Genomic DNA, 14038 nt, shown 5'->3' with positions numbered 1-14038 from the left:
TTTGAGAACAGGGCAGTGCCAGAATATGTGTGAATGATCTGCCAAAGACTGACCACATTCTCTCCAACAGCTGAATCGAGGACTGGATTGTCTGGATTTTTGTTTTGGTGTTATAAAGTATCTGATAAGGTTCTTCCATGAAAAATCCCTCCATGACTGTGAGGCTGTGGTGGTAATTTGTGTGTTGATCATATTTGTCCAGTCCTCAGGGGGGATAGCCACCCCCAGTTCCTTTTCCCATCTGGCTTTTACATATTCTGTAGAGTTCCCTCTTAGTTCATTTATATACCTGTATAATTCACCTATAACCTTTCTTGAACCTTTTGTTTATTATTCACCAATTTATTCACTGATTTAAGCAATATTTTTATTTTCATGTCTGTGTTCAGTCACCTTCAGGTACAGTGGGGTTCCCCAGTCTCTGGCACCTTTATTTCGGGGGTCCCTGGCTGAAAAGGTTGAGAACACAGGTTCTCAGGACGATATATTAGAAGGTCTTAAAAATGTCTTAAAGTGTTGAATTTGATGTCATACCCAGTAACGCAGCGCCATCTGTGTTTCAGGGCGATCTGGAGAAGACGGCGGAGGTGGAGGGTGGCGTGATCGACTGTCTAGTCTCCATGGTGTTAAAGCTGTCTGAGGTGACGTTCAGGCCGCTCTTCTTCAAGGTAACCGCCCCGGTCTACTCTATTAAACTGGTCTCTGTGAGAAGGTGAGTCCAGGTGTGATCCAGGTGTGTATTTTCTCTGTGCAGCTCTTCGATTGGAGTAAATCAGACAGTAAGGATCGTCTGCTGTCGTTTTACCGTCTGTCCGACTGCATCGCCGAGCGACTCAAAGGACTCTTCGTCCTCTTCGCTGGAAACTTAGTGAAACCGTTTGCCGACCTGCTGAGGCTCACCAACACCTCAAAGACGAGCGACACAGGTCTGAACTTTGTTTCATTTCAGTTTGAAGTCTCGTGTTTGCAGGGTTCAAACTGTGCAGAGTCAGAAGTGGGTCTTTTTATATGTGTGACTTGTTTAATTTACTGCATCTTTATTTCATTGATGTTTGTTCTCTGTCTCTCTTACTCTGCTCTTTTTCTGACTCTGTCCTTTAAGTAAGAAGTTAATAAATGTTTTCTGTTTGAATCAGACGAGTCGTTGTTTTCATCGAGCCGAGCTGAAGAGAAGACGAGTCTTCTGCTGCAGCTCGTCCTCGACTGTCTGCACAAAATCTTCCTGTACGACTCGCACCAATTCCTGAGCAAAGAGCGAGCCGATGCCCTGCTGGGGCCGCTCGTCGACCAGGTGGGAACAAAAACACAGTTTACACAACGATTCTAGGTGTTCAGATACCAAATAGTGATCCTGGATGCTTTGGGTTATGACCTAAAGCACAAACCAAGACTCTGTGCTATGAGGACGTGAATCAGAGGAGAGGGTTTAAATTTGGAAACTAGTCAGTTAATAGAGGTTCACAGGGGAGGCGAAAGATCATAGAAGCATGACCAGTTCTTATAAAACCACTGCTCTGTTTCATTTTGAAGTGAACTTAAACCAACGTCTGATAAAAGGAGAAGTTTCCAACTAAAACAGGGCAAAATGTTCTGATGACTCTTCATTCTCAAGAACAGATCAGTGTGGGAGGAAGATATGTCTGGGTTATTCTTCTGCTGGGCAATTGTCTTATGTGAAACATCAATATGTAAAATAGTCCCTGCCAACTTTTAATATGATTATAAGAACATTAAATATGTCTTGAGTGTCCAAAAAAGACATTTTTATATTAAAATGGCTGATATTTACAGCTGATATAGACTGATATTTACAGCTGATACAGACTGATATTTACAGCTGATATAGACTGATATTTACAGCTGATACAGACTGATATTTACAGCTGATACAGACTGATATTTACAGCTGATATAGACTGATATTTACAGCTGATATAGACTGATATTTACAGCTGATATAGACTGATATTTACAGCTGATATAGACTGATATTTACAGCTGATATAGACTGATATTTACAGCTGATATAGACTGATATTTACAGCTGATATAGACTGATATTTACAGCTGATATAGACTGATATTTTTACAGCTGATATAGACTGATATTTACAGCTGATATAGACTGATATTTACAGCTGATATAGACTGATATTTACAGCTGATATAGACTGATATTTACAGCTGATATAGACTGATATTTACAGCTGATATAGACTGATATTTACAGCTGATATAGACTGATATTTTTATAGCTGATATAGACTGATATTTACAGCTGATATAGACTGATATTTGCAGCTGATAGATCCTGATATTTACAGCTGATATAGACTGATATTTACAGCTGATATAGACTGATATTTACAGCTGATATAGACTGATATTATAAGCTGATATAGACTGATATTTACAGCTGATATAGACTGATATTTACAGCTGATATAGACTGATATTTACAGCTGATATAGACTGATATTTACAGCTGATATAGACTGATATTTTTACAGCTGATATAGACTGATATTTACAGCTGATATAGACTGATATTTACAGCTGATATAGACTGATATTTTTACAGCTGATATAGACTGATATTTTTACAGCTGATATAGACTGATATTTACAGCTGATATAGACTGATATTTTTACAGCTGATATAGACTGATATTTACAGCTGATAGAGACTGATATTTACAGCTGATATAGACTGATATTTTTACAGCTGATATAGACTGATATTTACAGCTGATAGAGACTGATATTTACAGCTGATATAGACTGATATTTACAGCTGATATAGACTGATATTTACAGCTGATAGAGACTGATATTTACAGCTGATATAGACTGATATTTTTACAGCTGATATAGACTGATATTTACAGCTGATATAGACTGATATTTACAGCTGATATAGACTGATATTTACAGCTGATATAGACTGATATTTACAGCTGATAGAGACTGATATTTACAGCTGATATAGACTGATATTTACAGCTGATATAGACTGATATTTTTACAGCTGATATAGACTGATATTTACAGCTGATAGAGACTGATATTTACAGCTGATATAGACTGATATTTACAGCTGATATAGACTGATATTTACAGCTGATATAGACTGATATTTACAGCTGATATAGACTGATATTTACAGCTGATATAGACTGATATTTTTACAGCTGATATAGACTGATATTTACAGCTGATATAGACTGATATTTTTACAGCTGATATAGACTGATATTTACAGCTGATAGAGACTGATATTTACAGCTGATAGAGACTGATATTTACAGCTGATATAGACTGATATTTACAGCTGATATAGACTGATATTTACAGCTGATAGAGACTGATATTTACAGCTGATATAGACTGATATTTTCAGCTGATATAGACTGATATTTTACAGCTGATATAGACTGATATTTACAGCTGATAGAGACTGATATTTACAGCTGATAGAGACTGATATTTACAGCTGATATAGACTGATATTTTTACAGCTGATATAGACTGATATTTACAGCTGATAGAGACTGATATTTACAGCTGATATAGACTGATATTTACAGCTGATATAGACTGATATTTACAGCTGATAGAGACTGATATTTACAGCTGATATAGACTGATATTTTTACAGCTGATATAGACTGATATTTACAGCTGATAGAGACTGATATTTACAGCTGATATAGACTGATATTTTTACAGCTGATAGAGACTGATATTTACAGCTGATAGAGACTGATATTTACAGCTGATATAGACTGATATTTACAGCTGATATAGACTGATATTTACAGCTGATAGAGACTGATATTTACAGCTGATATAGACTGATATTTTTACAGCTGATATAGACTGATATTTACAGCTGATATAGACTGATATTTACAGCTGATATAGACTGATATTTACAGCTGATATAGACTGATATTTACAGCTGATATAGACTGATATTTACAGCTGATATAGACTGATATTTACAGCTGATATAGACTGATATTTACAGCTGATATAGACTGATATTTACAGCTGATAGAGACTGATATTTACAGCTGATATAGACTGATATTTTTACAGCTGATATAGACTGATATTTACAGCTGATATAGACTGATATTTTTACAGCTGATATAGACTGATATTTACAGCTGATAGAGACTGATATTTACAGCTGATAGAGACTGATATTTACAGCTGATATAGACTGATATTTACAGCTGATATAGACTGATATTTACAGCTGATATAGACTGATATTTTCAGCTGATATAGACTGATATTTTACAGCTGATATAGACTGATATTTACAGCTGATAGAGACTGATATTTACAGCTGATAGAGACTGATATTTACAGCTGATATAGACTGATATTTTTACAGCTGATATAGACTGATATTTACAGCTGATAGAGACTGATATTTACAGCTGATATAGACTGATATTTACAGCTGATATAGACTGATATTTACAGCTGATAGAGACTGATATTTACAGCTGATATAGACTGATATTTTTACAGCTGATATAGACTGATATTTACAGCTGATAGAGACTGATATTTACAGCTGATATAGACTGATATTTTTACAGCTGATAGAGACTGATATTTACAGCTGATAGAGACTGATATTTACAGCTGATATAGACTGATATTTACAGCTGATATAGACTGATATTTACAGCTGATAGAGACTGATATTTACAGCTGATATAGACTGATATTTTTACAGCTGATATAGACTGATATTTACAGCTGATAGAGACTGATATTTACAGCTGATATAGACTGATATTTTTACAGCTGATATAGACTGATATTTACAGCTGATAGAGACTGATATTTACAGCTGATATAGACTGATATTTACAGCTGATATAGACTGATATTTACAGCTGATATAGACTGATATTTTCAGCTGATATAGACTGATATTTTACAGCTGATATAGACTGATATTTACAGCTGATAGAGACTGATATTTACAGCTGATATAGACTGATATTTACAGCTGATATAGACTGATATTTACAGCTGATATAGACTGATATTTACAGCTGATATAGACTGATATTTACAGCTGATATAGACTGATATTTTTACAGCTGATATAGACTGATATTTACAGCTGATATAGACTGATATTTACAGCTGATATAGACTGATATTTTTACAGCTGATATAGACTGATATTTACAGCTGATATAGACTGATATTTTTACAGCTGATATAGACTGATATTTACAGCTGATAGAGACTGATATTTACAGCTGATAGAGACTGATATTTACAGCTGATATAGACTGATATTTACAGCTGATATAGACTGATATTTACAGCTGATATAGACTGATATTTACAGCTGATAGAGACTGATATTTACAGCTGATATAGACTGATATTTTTACAGCTGATATAGACTGATATTTACAGCTGATAGAGACTGATATTTACAGCTGATATAGACTGATATTTTTACAGCTGATATAGACTGATATTTACAGCTGATAGAGACTGATATTTACAGCTGATAGAGACTGATATTTACAGCTGATATAGACTGATATTTTTACAGCTGATATAGACTGATATTTACAGCTGATATAGACTGATATTTACAGCTGATATAGACTGATATTTTTACAGCTGATATAGACTGATATTTACAGCTGATATAGACTGATATTTACAGCTGATATAGACTGATATTTTTACAGCTGATATAGACTGATATTTACAGCTGATATAGACTGATATTTACAGCTGATATAGACTGATATTTTCAGCTGATATAGACTGATATTTTACAGCTGATATAGACTGATATTTACAGCTGATAGAGACTGATATTTACAGCTGATGTAGACTGATATTTACAGCTGATGTGGACTGACAGTTATAGCTGATACAGACTGATATTTACAGCTGATGTAGACTGATATTTACAGCTGATGTAGACTGATATTTACAGCTGATGTAGACTGATATTTACAGCTGATGTAGACTGATATTTACAGCTGATGTAGACTGATATTTACAGCTGATAGAGACTGATATTTACAGCTGATATAGACTGACAGTTATAGCTGATATAGACTGATATTTTCAGCTGATATAGACTGATATTTACAGCTGATGTAGACTGATATTTACAGCTGATGTAGACTGATATTTACAGCTGATGTAGACTGATATTTACAGCTGATAGAGACTGATATTTACAGCTGATATAGACTGATATTTACAGCTGATATAGACTGATATTTACAGCTGATAGAGACTGATATTTACAGCTGATATAGACTGATATTTTTACAGCTGATAGAGACTGATATTTACAGCTGATAGAGACTGATATTTACAGCTGATATAGACTGATATTTACAGCTGATATAGACTGATATTTACAGCTGATATAGACTGATATTTACAGCTGATATAGACTGATATTTACAGCTGATATAGACTGATATTTACAGCTGATAGAGACTGATATTTACAGCTGATATAGACTGATATTTACAGCTGATATAGACTGATATTTACAGCTGATAGAGACTGATATTTACAGCTGATAGAGACTGATATTTACAGCTGATATAGACTGATATTTACAGCTGATATAGACTGATATTTACAGCTGATATAGACTGATATTTACAGCTGATATAGACTGATATTTACAGCTGATATAGACTGATATTTACAGCTGATATAGACTGATATTTTTACAGCTGATATAGACTGATATTTACAGCTGATATAGACTGATATTTACAGCTGATATAGACTGATATTTACAGCTGATAGAGACTGATATTTACAGCTGATAGAGACTGATATTTACAGCTGATATAGACTGATATTTACAGCTGATATAGACTGATATTTACAGCTGATATAGACTGATATTTACAGCTGATAGAGACTGATATTTACAGCTGATATAGACTGATATTTTTACAGCTGATATAGACTGATATTTACAGCTGATAGAGACTGATATTTACAGCTGATATAGACTGATATTTACAGCTGATATAGACTGATATTTACAGCTGATAGAGACTGATATTTACAGCTGATATAGACTGATATTTTTACAGCTGATATAGACTGATATTTACAGCTGATAGAGACTGATATTTACAGCTGATAGAGACTGATATTTTTACAGCTGATAGAGACTGATATTTACAGCTGATAGAGACTGATATTTACAGCTGATATAGACTGATATTTACAGCTGATAGAGACTGATATTTACAGCTGATAGAGACTGATATTTACAGCTGATATAGACTGATATTTTTACAGCTGATATAGACTGATATTTACAGCTGATAGAGACTGATATTTACAGCTGATATAGACTGATATTTTTACAGCTGATAGAGACTGATATTTACAGCTGATAGAGACTGATATTTACAGCTGATATAGACTGATATTTTTACAGCTGATATAGACTGATATTTACAGCTGATATAGACTGATATTTACAGCTGATATAGACTGATATTTTTACAGCTGATATAGACTGATATTTACAGCTGATAGAGACTGATATTTACAGCTGATAGAGACTGATGGGTTTTTTTTTGTTTGTTTGTTTGTTTTTTATCAGTTACGTCTTTTAGCCAAAGTAAAGCCCTTTTTAAATCGCACTGACTTAGAAAAAATAATTCACGCTTTTATCAGCTCTAGAATTGTTTACTGCATTGCACTTTATGTTGGTGTCTCCCAGTCCTCTCTCAGTCGCCTCCAGCTGGTGCACAACGCTGCAGCACGTTTTTTAACAAACACCTCCAGACGTCAGCACATCACCTCTGTCCTTTACTCTCTCCTCTGGCTTCCAGTTTCTTTTAGAAGTGATTTTAAAATTTTATTTTTTGTTTTTAAAGCTCTTAATGGCCTTGCTCCTTCATATCAGTGTGAAGTTTTGTCTGTCCGCAACCCAAACAGGGCCTTAAGGTCAGCCAACCAGCTCTTGCTGGAAGTGCCCAGAGCCACATAAAAACACTGGGGAGACTGGGCCTTCTCTGTGGCGGGGCCCAGACTTTGGAATAAGCTGCCCCCGGACATGAGAACCATAACCAACTTGGCCTTTTTAAATCCAGACTTAAAACCTATTTTTTCACACTGGCTTTTAACATTCAGTCGTGACACATTACTTGTATTTGTTTTATTGTAGTTTTTATTGGTTTTATATTGTTTTATTATTCCTACTGTTTTGATTTTATTGGAAAGCACTTTGGTCACTTTATGCGTTGTAAAGGGCTCTACAAATAAAAGTTGATTGATTGATTGGTTGATGTTTACAGCTCATAACTTGTGTTTCATGACTCATTGCTGTTGTGTTTTACAGCTGGAGAACAAAGTGGGGGGGGTCCAGGTGTACCAGCAGAGGGTGAGTCAGCACCTGGTCCCGTGTGTGGGCCAGTTCGCCGTGGCTCTGAGTGACGACGCTCTGTGGAAAATGCTCAACTACCAGATCCTGCTGAAGACGAGACACAGCGATGCCGAGGTCAGACTCAAACACCTGGCTCTGGTCTTAGCACATTCAGTAGGAGCGTCAGCTGGAACTTTATCAGCATGTTTAAGGGTTAGGGTTTTAGACGTCTGTGTAGCGGGGCTTCTACTGCAGTAGTTTGTAAGTTCCACCCCCTTCTCCTCCCCCCTCAGGTGCGTTTCTCGTCGCTGTTGGTGCTGATGGAGGTGGCGTCCAAGCTGAAGGAGAACTACATGGTGCTGCTGCCTGAGACCATCCCGTTCCTGGCTGAGCTGATGGAGGGTGAGGACAGTCACACACGATGAGGGATTTTTAAAATGTCAAAGAGGAAGTTCATAAACCCGTTAGCCAAATTGTTGAAAAATACCTTTGTAAGAGCCACAATCTAAGTGGCAAAAATAGCTTGAAGTAACAATTAAAATAAGTTAAAGGTGGCAAAAATGGTCCAGAAGTGGCAAAAAGTAGCAAAAAAATGAGAGAAACGTGACTAAAATGGGCAAAAAGTAGTCAAGAGTGTAAAAATAGGGCAAAGAAATAGGAAACAAGCGGTGTTTTATAGCAAAAGGTAGCTTAAATGTGTGAAAAGCATTGAAAAAAATGGTGAAAATGGGATAAAAGTGCCAACATGGCAAAAAATGGGAGAAAAAGTGTCAAAGAAGTGGCAAAAGGTGGGCAAAAAATAGGAAGAAAATGTAGTATTTATTGGCCAAAGGTAGCTTAAATGGGCAAAAATGGTGAAAAACTAGTGAAACGGGGCAATTATGGGAAAAAAGCACCAAAGAAGTGGCAAAAAAATATGAAAAAAGGGGAGCGCAGATGGTCGTGTGAAAAGAATGATGCCATTCGTTGAACATTTGGGTGATATCTAACGTGTTTGCTCTCGTGTTCGTTTCAGACGAGTGTGAGGAGGTGGAGCAGCAGGTGCAGAAGGTGGTTCAGGAGATGGAGAACATCCTGGGAGAGCCTCTACAGAGCTACTTCTAACGCTGAAGATCTCAGGGATCTCTAATGGAAATGTTGGACTTCTGTTTTCATACCTGCAGAAAGAATAAAGGTGTTTTTCTTAAGTCAGTTTCTTTTTTTTTTTAAAGCAAAACTAAAATCAGCTTTGCTTCAGGATTATCACCCTCCACACTGCAGACACACAGGAAGTCTTGGAGGTGATGCTGAGGACTTGGTGGACGTTCACTCCTTTGAGCTTCCACGCTGCCGGGCGTTGTAGAGCAGGGAAGAAGAGAGGCTGTGAATGCTGCTACTCCAGCTTTTGGAGCCCCCCCCCCCCTTTCCTCTTTTTCACGTCAGTAGCATCACTCTGTGCCTAAGCACGTTTGCACATGAACACAGAAGGGGGCGATGAGCACACAGTTGGTTTGAAAATCCACAAAGGAGAGGAGACCACCACAGCAGCCTCTCAGGTCAACTCAGACAGTGGAGTCCACCCTGCTATCACCGATGGTTTTATCATTTAGGGGATGCCAACAACGATCCTCTTTCTACTTTTCTACTGTGCAGCTCAGAGGATGAAACAGGTCATTGCTGCACGGATACGAGGGTTTCCATAGAGACGGGGGATGTTTAGAGTTGATTTTACAACCATACTCATTTACCAGTGCCCTGTAGTCAGGCACGGTTGCATTCCCATTCCCACATGCTGCTGCAGTCCACAAGAACTGAGCAGACTGAAGCATGGTGCCTGACTCTGGGGTTAACTCAGTGATACATGTGACTCTTTTATGTTATAATTATAAATATTACACCCCAGAAAACCTTTAAAAAATGAAAATTTGATCTCAGAAATTATCCACTGCAAGTCACTGTAATCAGTTTGTTTCCCACATTTATACAGAAGGATTTAATTGGCAAACTTAATTGACAACTGTTATTTTTTGTCTGTGTATTTCTATTGCCTTTATTTGCAATTTTTGCCACTTTTATTCCATTTTTACTTTTTAGCCCATTTTCCCACTTCTTTTTGCCACTTTTTATGAGGTTTTGCCCGTTTTTGACACTTTTATCCTGCGTTTTGCCATTTTTTGCCCCTTTTTGCCCATTTAAGCTGCCTTTTTTAAATTTATTTTTTCTATTTGACATTTATTGCTGATTTTTGCCTATTTAAGACACTTTTCACTGATTTTTTTCCAAGTTTTTGCCACTTTTTGCCACATGTTACTCATTTTTTGTCGCTTCTTCCACTTTTTGCCATTTTGTGCCTATTTTGCCCATTTTTGCCACTCTTTCTTTGCTTTTTGACCATTTTTCCTACCTGTTTGCTGATTCTTGCCCATTTCAGTCACTTTTTTACTCATCTTTTTCCATGTTTTTGCCACATGTAACTCTTTTTTTTGCACTTCCCCTGCTTTTTGCCACTTTTCTCCCTTTGTTGCCATTTTATGCCCATTTTGACCATTTTTGCTGCTTTCTGACCATCTTTGCCACCTTTAACTTATTTTTATTGCCACTTTGACCCGTTTTTGCCTCTTTTTACCTCTTAGATTGTGGCTCTTGCAAAGGTAATTTGGCTCTCTGGTTGAGTAACACTGGGTTAAGTATGCTCGGATCTGGCCCCTAATGTGGAAGCAACCCGAGAAGGTGGATCTGGGGGCAAATGCTGCTGTGAGAGAAGCTCCAGACTGATGAATCCCAGCCACCCTGGGAGACAGTGTCCTCTAGGAACACCAGAGATCTGCTGATGCATGTCTGCACACCTCCACATTTATCTTACCATCTTTGAATGCATTTCTGCCTTTACTGAGGTGTGTCATTGAGCCTTTGACCTGAGGAAGGATGCTGTAAAAGAGGAATTCACCTGAATTTAACATTTGTGCAAGATCTTGTAGAAATAGTAAGTTGCAAAAGTTTTTGAGATCAACACGTTTTGTTTGTCCCTTTAAGGCCCACGTAGAACCCTGATTATTCAGACTGAGCTCCGGCGTTAAAATGAGGAAGAGAAAATGAAGCAAATCGTGTAAATCTGAAGACATAAGGACGCGTTTCTCTGCAGCTCGATGAACAATAACCTGCTTCTGTGTTTAGCCATCAGCTGATGGTCAGCTGTGCATTTTTGTCACTTTCATGAGGTGGGGTTTTTTTCTTGCAACAGCAACACCCTGCCCATAAAACTGGCGTCTACTTTCAGTATGAGTCGAGTTTTATTTCTAAATCCTCTTCTGAACAAAAGGAGGTGTCAACTTCCTGTTCTGTGAAACTTTTGTGGCTAAATCATAGCTGAGCAAACATCCTGAGTAAACATCCTGACCAGCTGATTCACCGTCAGTTTCTAGAGATCAGCCTCAGGGTTCAGCTGTAGGTTAGAGTTGGTTTTATTTATTTAACATCAGTTTAATGTTTCTGCTAAACGTCTGCACAGCAGAGCATCATGACAGCAGGATTGACCATCATTTTAAACATAATTCTAGTAAAATCTAACCATACTGATACCATGGAAGCTAAAGCTAGGCACACAGCTCTGGGTCTGTTTTACGCTTTTAGCGTCAAAAATGGCAAGTTACGCAGAAAAACATGGTGTTTACTGTTACACATGACTGAGATTAACAGTGGTGTTCCTCAGGGTGTGATCCTCAGGCCTTTTGATTTTTTAAAGGTTGTTTAAATCTTCAGTCGATTAAATCTTTTTAAAAACTGGTTTTTTTTATTGGTGATAAAGTGAAATTACATACACAGAACAGTAACAAGAAAACACAACAAACATACACACACAAAAAAACAAAACAAAATTAACTGATTAAGAACATTTTTAAAAAAGGATGAAAAAACACCTTGTTATGGCTGTGGTGTTGGATAATCCGTGTTTTCTAAGGTGTCCTGGCTTACACAGACTATATTACTCCAGTCTTATAAGTTAAGAGGAAAAGGAGATGGCTATAAAGAAAGTATAGTTGTCCTAAAAATAAAATAGAATAAAATAATTAAAAGTGAGGTCAGCAAAACCATGGTCCATTATGAAGTTAAGCTGTGAAAACCATATCTAATATTTGACCTGGATAATTACCACTCTTATCAAAGAAACAAAGATCTTTATTTATTCATTTGTGCAGTAAATAGCCTTCTTAAAATGAAAATAATAAAATGGGTGAAAAATGGGGCAAAAATTGGTAGAAAAGGTGTTGAAATTGGATTTTAAAAGAACACAAATTGGTTAAAAGTGGTAAAAATTGGATAAAAGTGGCAAAAAATAACCAAAAATTTTTTAAATTGGCAAAAAATGGGCACAAAAAGAGGTAAAAGGGGTGCACCAGTAGTCGAGTGGTTAAGGCGCGCACCATGCATAAGGGCGGCCCGGGTTCAAGTCTGGCCTCTGACACCATCTCCCACATGTCTCTCCCTGCTCTCCTCCCTGTTTCTGAGTCTATTCACTGTCCTCCTCTGTCTAATAAAGGCACGAAAAGGCCCAAAAATAAATCTTTAAAAAAAAAAGTGGATTAAAAGTGTCTGAAATGGCCTTTAAGTTAAAAAAATGGGGGAAATTAGGTGGGATGGGATGAAAAATTGATATAAACTGGCAAAAATGGGTTAACTAGTTAAAGTGGGCAATAAAGGGCTCAAAAAAGTGGTTACTAGTGGCAATAATGGGTCAACAATAGGCAGAAAGTGGCAAGAACTGGTTTAGAAGTGACAAAAAAAGGGGGGAAAAGTGATAAGAAGGGTTTAAAATTGGCACAAATGGGTTTAAGTGGCAAAAATGTGCTAAAAATTTAAATTGGTCATAAAAAGTAATGAAAAAAAGGTTAACATTTGGTAAAATTGATGTAAAACAACCTTGCAATTTAGAAAATAGTCTTAGTTTTTTTTAAGGCATCTGGTGACCGCCAATGGGGTCCCAACCCCAAGGTTGAGAACCCCTGAATTAGACTAACAATTATATCAGAAATTGAAATGATGATATTAATAATAATAATAATTTTACCAATAAAGTAACAATTATTATAATATAATAACACAATGATAGTAGATATTAAATAACAGATAAAAAATAAGATAAGATAGAATAATTATCATAGGGTGAGTCATAATAATGTGCACGCATACACTTTCATTCATGTACACACGTATAAAAGTGTATGTACACATATAGACGTGTACGTTCTGACATGTACACATACATACTTTACATACATTAAAAATAGGTTTTTAATAGGGATGCACAATATTATCGGTCTGATATCAGCAGATGTCAAAATTTCGGCCGATATTTACATCAGATATTCTGCCTGTGTATTTCAGCATTTATCGCCTGTAAATTTTGTCCATATATCCTAATAAATTAGCGGACCTATGTCAGGGGACGTCTTTTTCTTTATTTATCCTCATTCTTTAAAGTTTAAATTGTTTTTAAGGACTAAACTTTGTTTCCTTGGTCATCCTCAAACCTCAAAGTGTGTCCAAAAGGACTGAATGTTCTTGTCCAAAAAGCAAATTTAAATATCGGCGTCGATTTCAGTATCAGCTGGAATGAATCTGTAAATATCGGATATCGGCAAAAAT

General features: G+C 36.5%; 1 protein-coding gene across 2 annotated transcripts in view; it reads left to right on the top strand.

The window, feature by feature from the left end:
- Positions 1 to 9603, top strand: part of heatr1 (HEAT repeat containing 1) — a 39895-nt gene extending 30292 nt beyond the window's left edge. For both annotated transcript variants that reach the window (XM_041815697.1, XM_041815696.1), the window contains exons 40-45: positions 564 to 668; positions 755 to 926; positions 1137 to 1291; positions 8393 to 8551; positions 8710 to 8818; positions 9432 to 9603. In XM_041815697.1, the coding sequence (XP_041671631.1) occupies positions 564 to 668; positions 755 to 926; positions 1137 to 1291; positions 8393 to 8551; positions 8710 to 8818; positions 9432 to 9520 (789 nt within the window). In that variant the 3' untranslated portion in view covers positions 9521 to 9603. The remainder of the gene's footprint in view (positions 1 to 563; positions 669 to 754; positions 927 to 1136; positions 1292 to 8392; positions 8552 to 8709; positions 8819 to 9431) is intronic.
- Positions 9604 to 14038: the final 4435 nt, after the last annotated feature.

The sequence above is a fragment of the Cheilinus undulatus genome, linkage group 20, assembly GCF_018320785.1.
Source record: "Cheilinus undulatus linkage group 20, ASM1832078v1, whole genome shotgun sequence".
NCBI classification, from domain to species: domain Eukaryota; kingdom Metazoa; phylum Chordata; class Actinopteri; order Labriformes; family Labridae; genus Cheilinus; species Cheilinus undulatus.
This window is presented reverse-complemented; position numbering and strand designations above follow the sequence as displayed.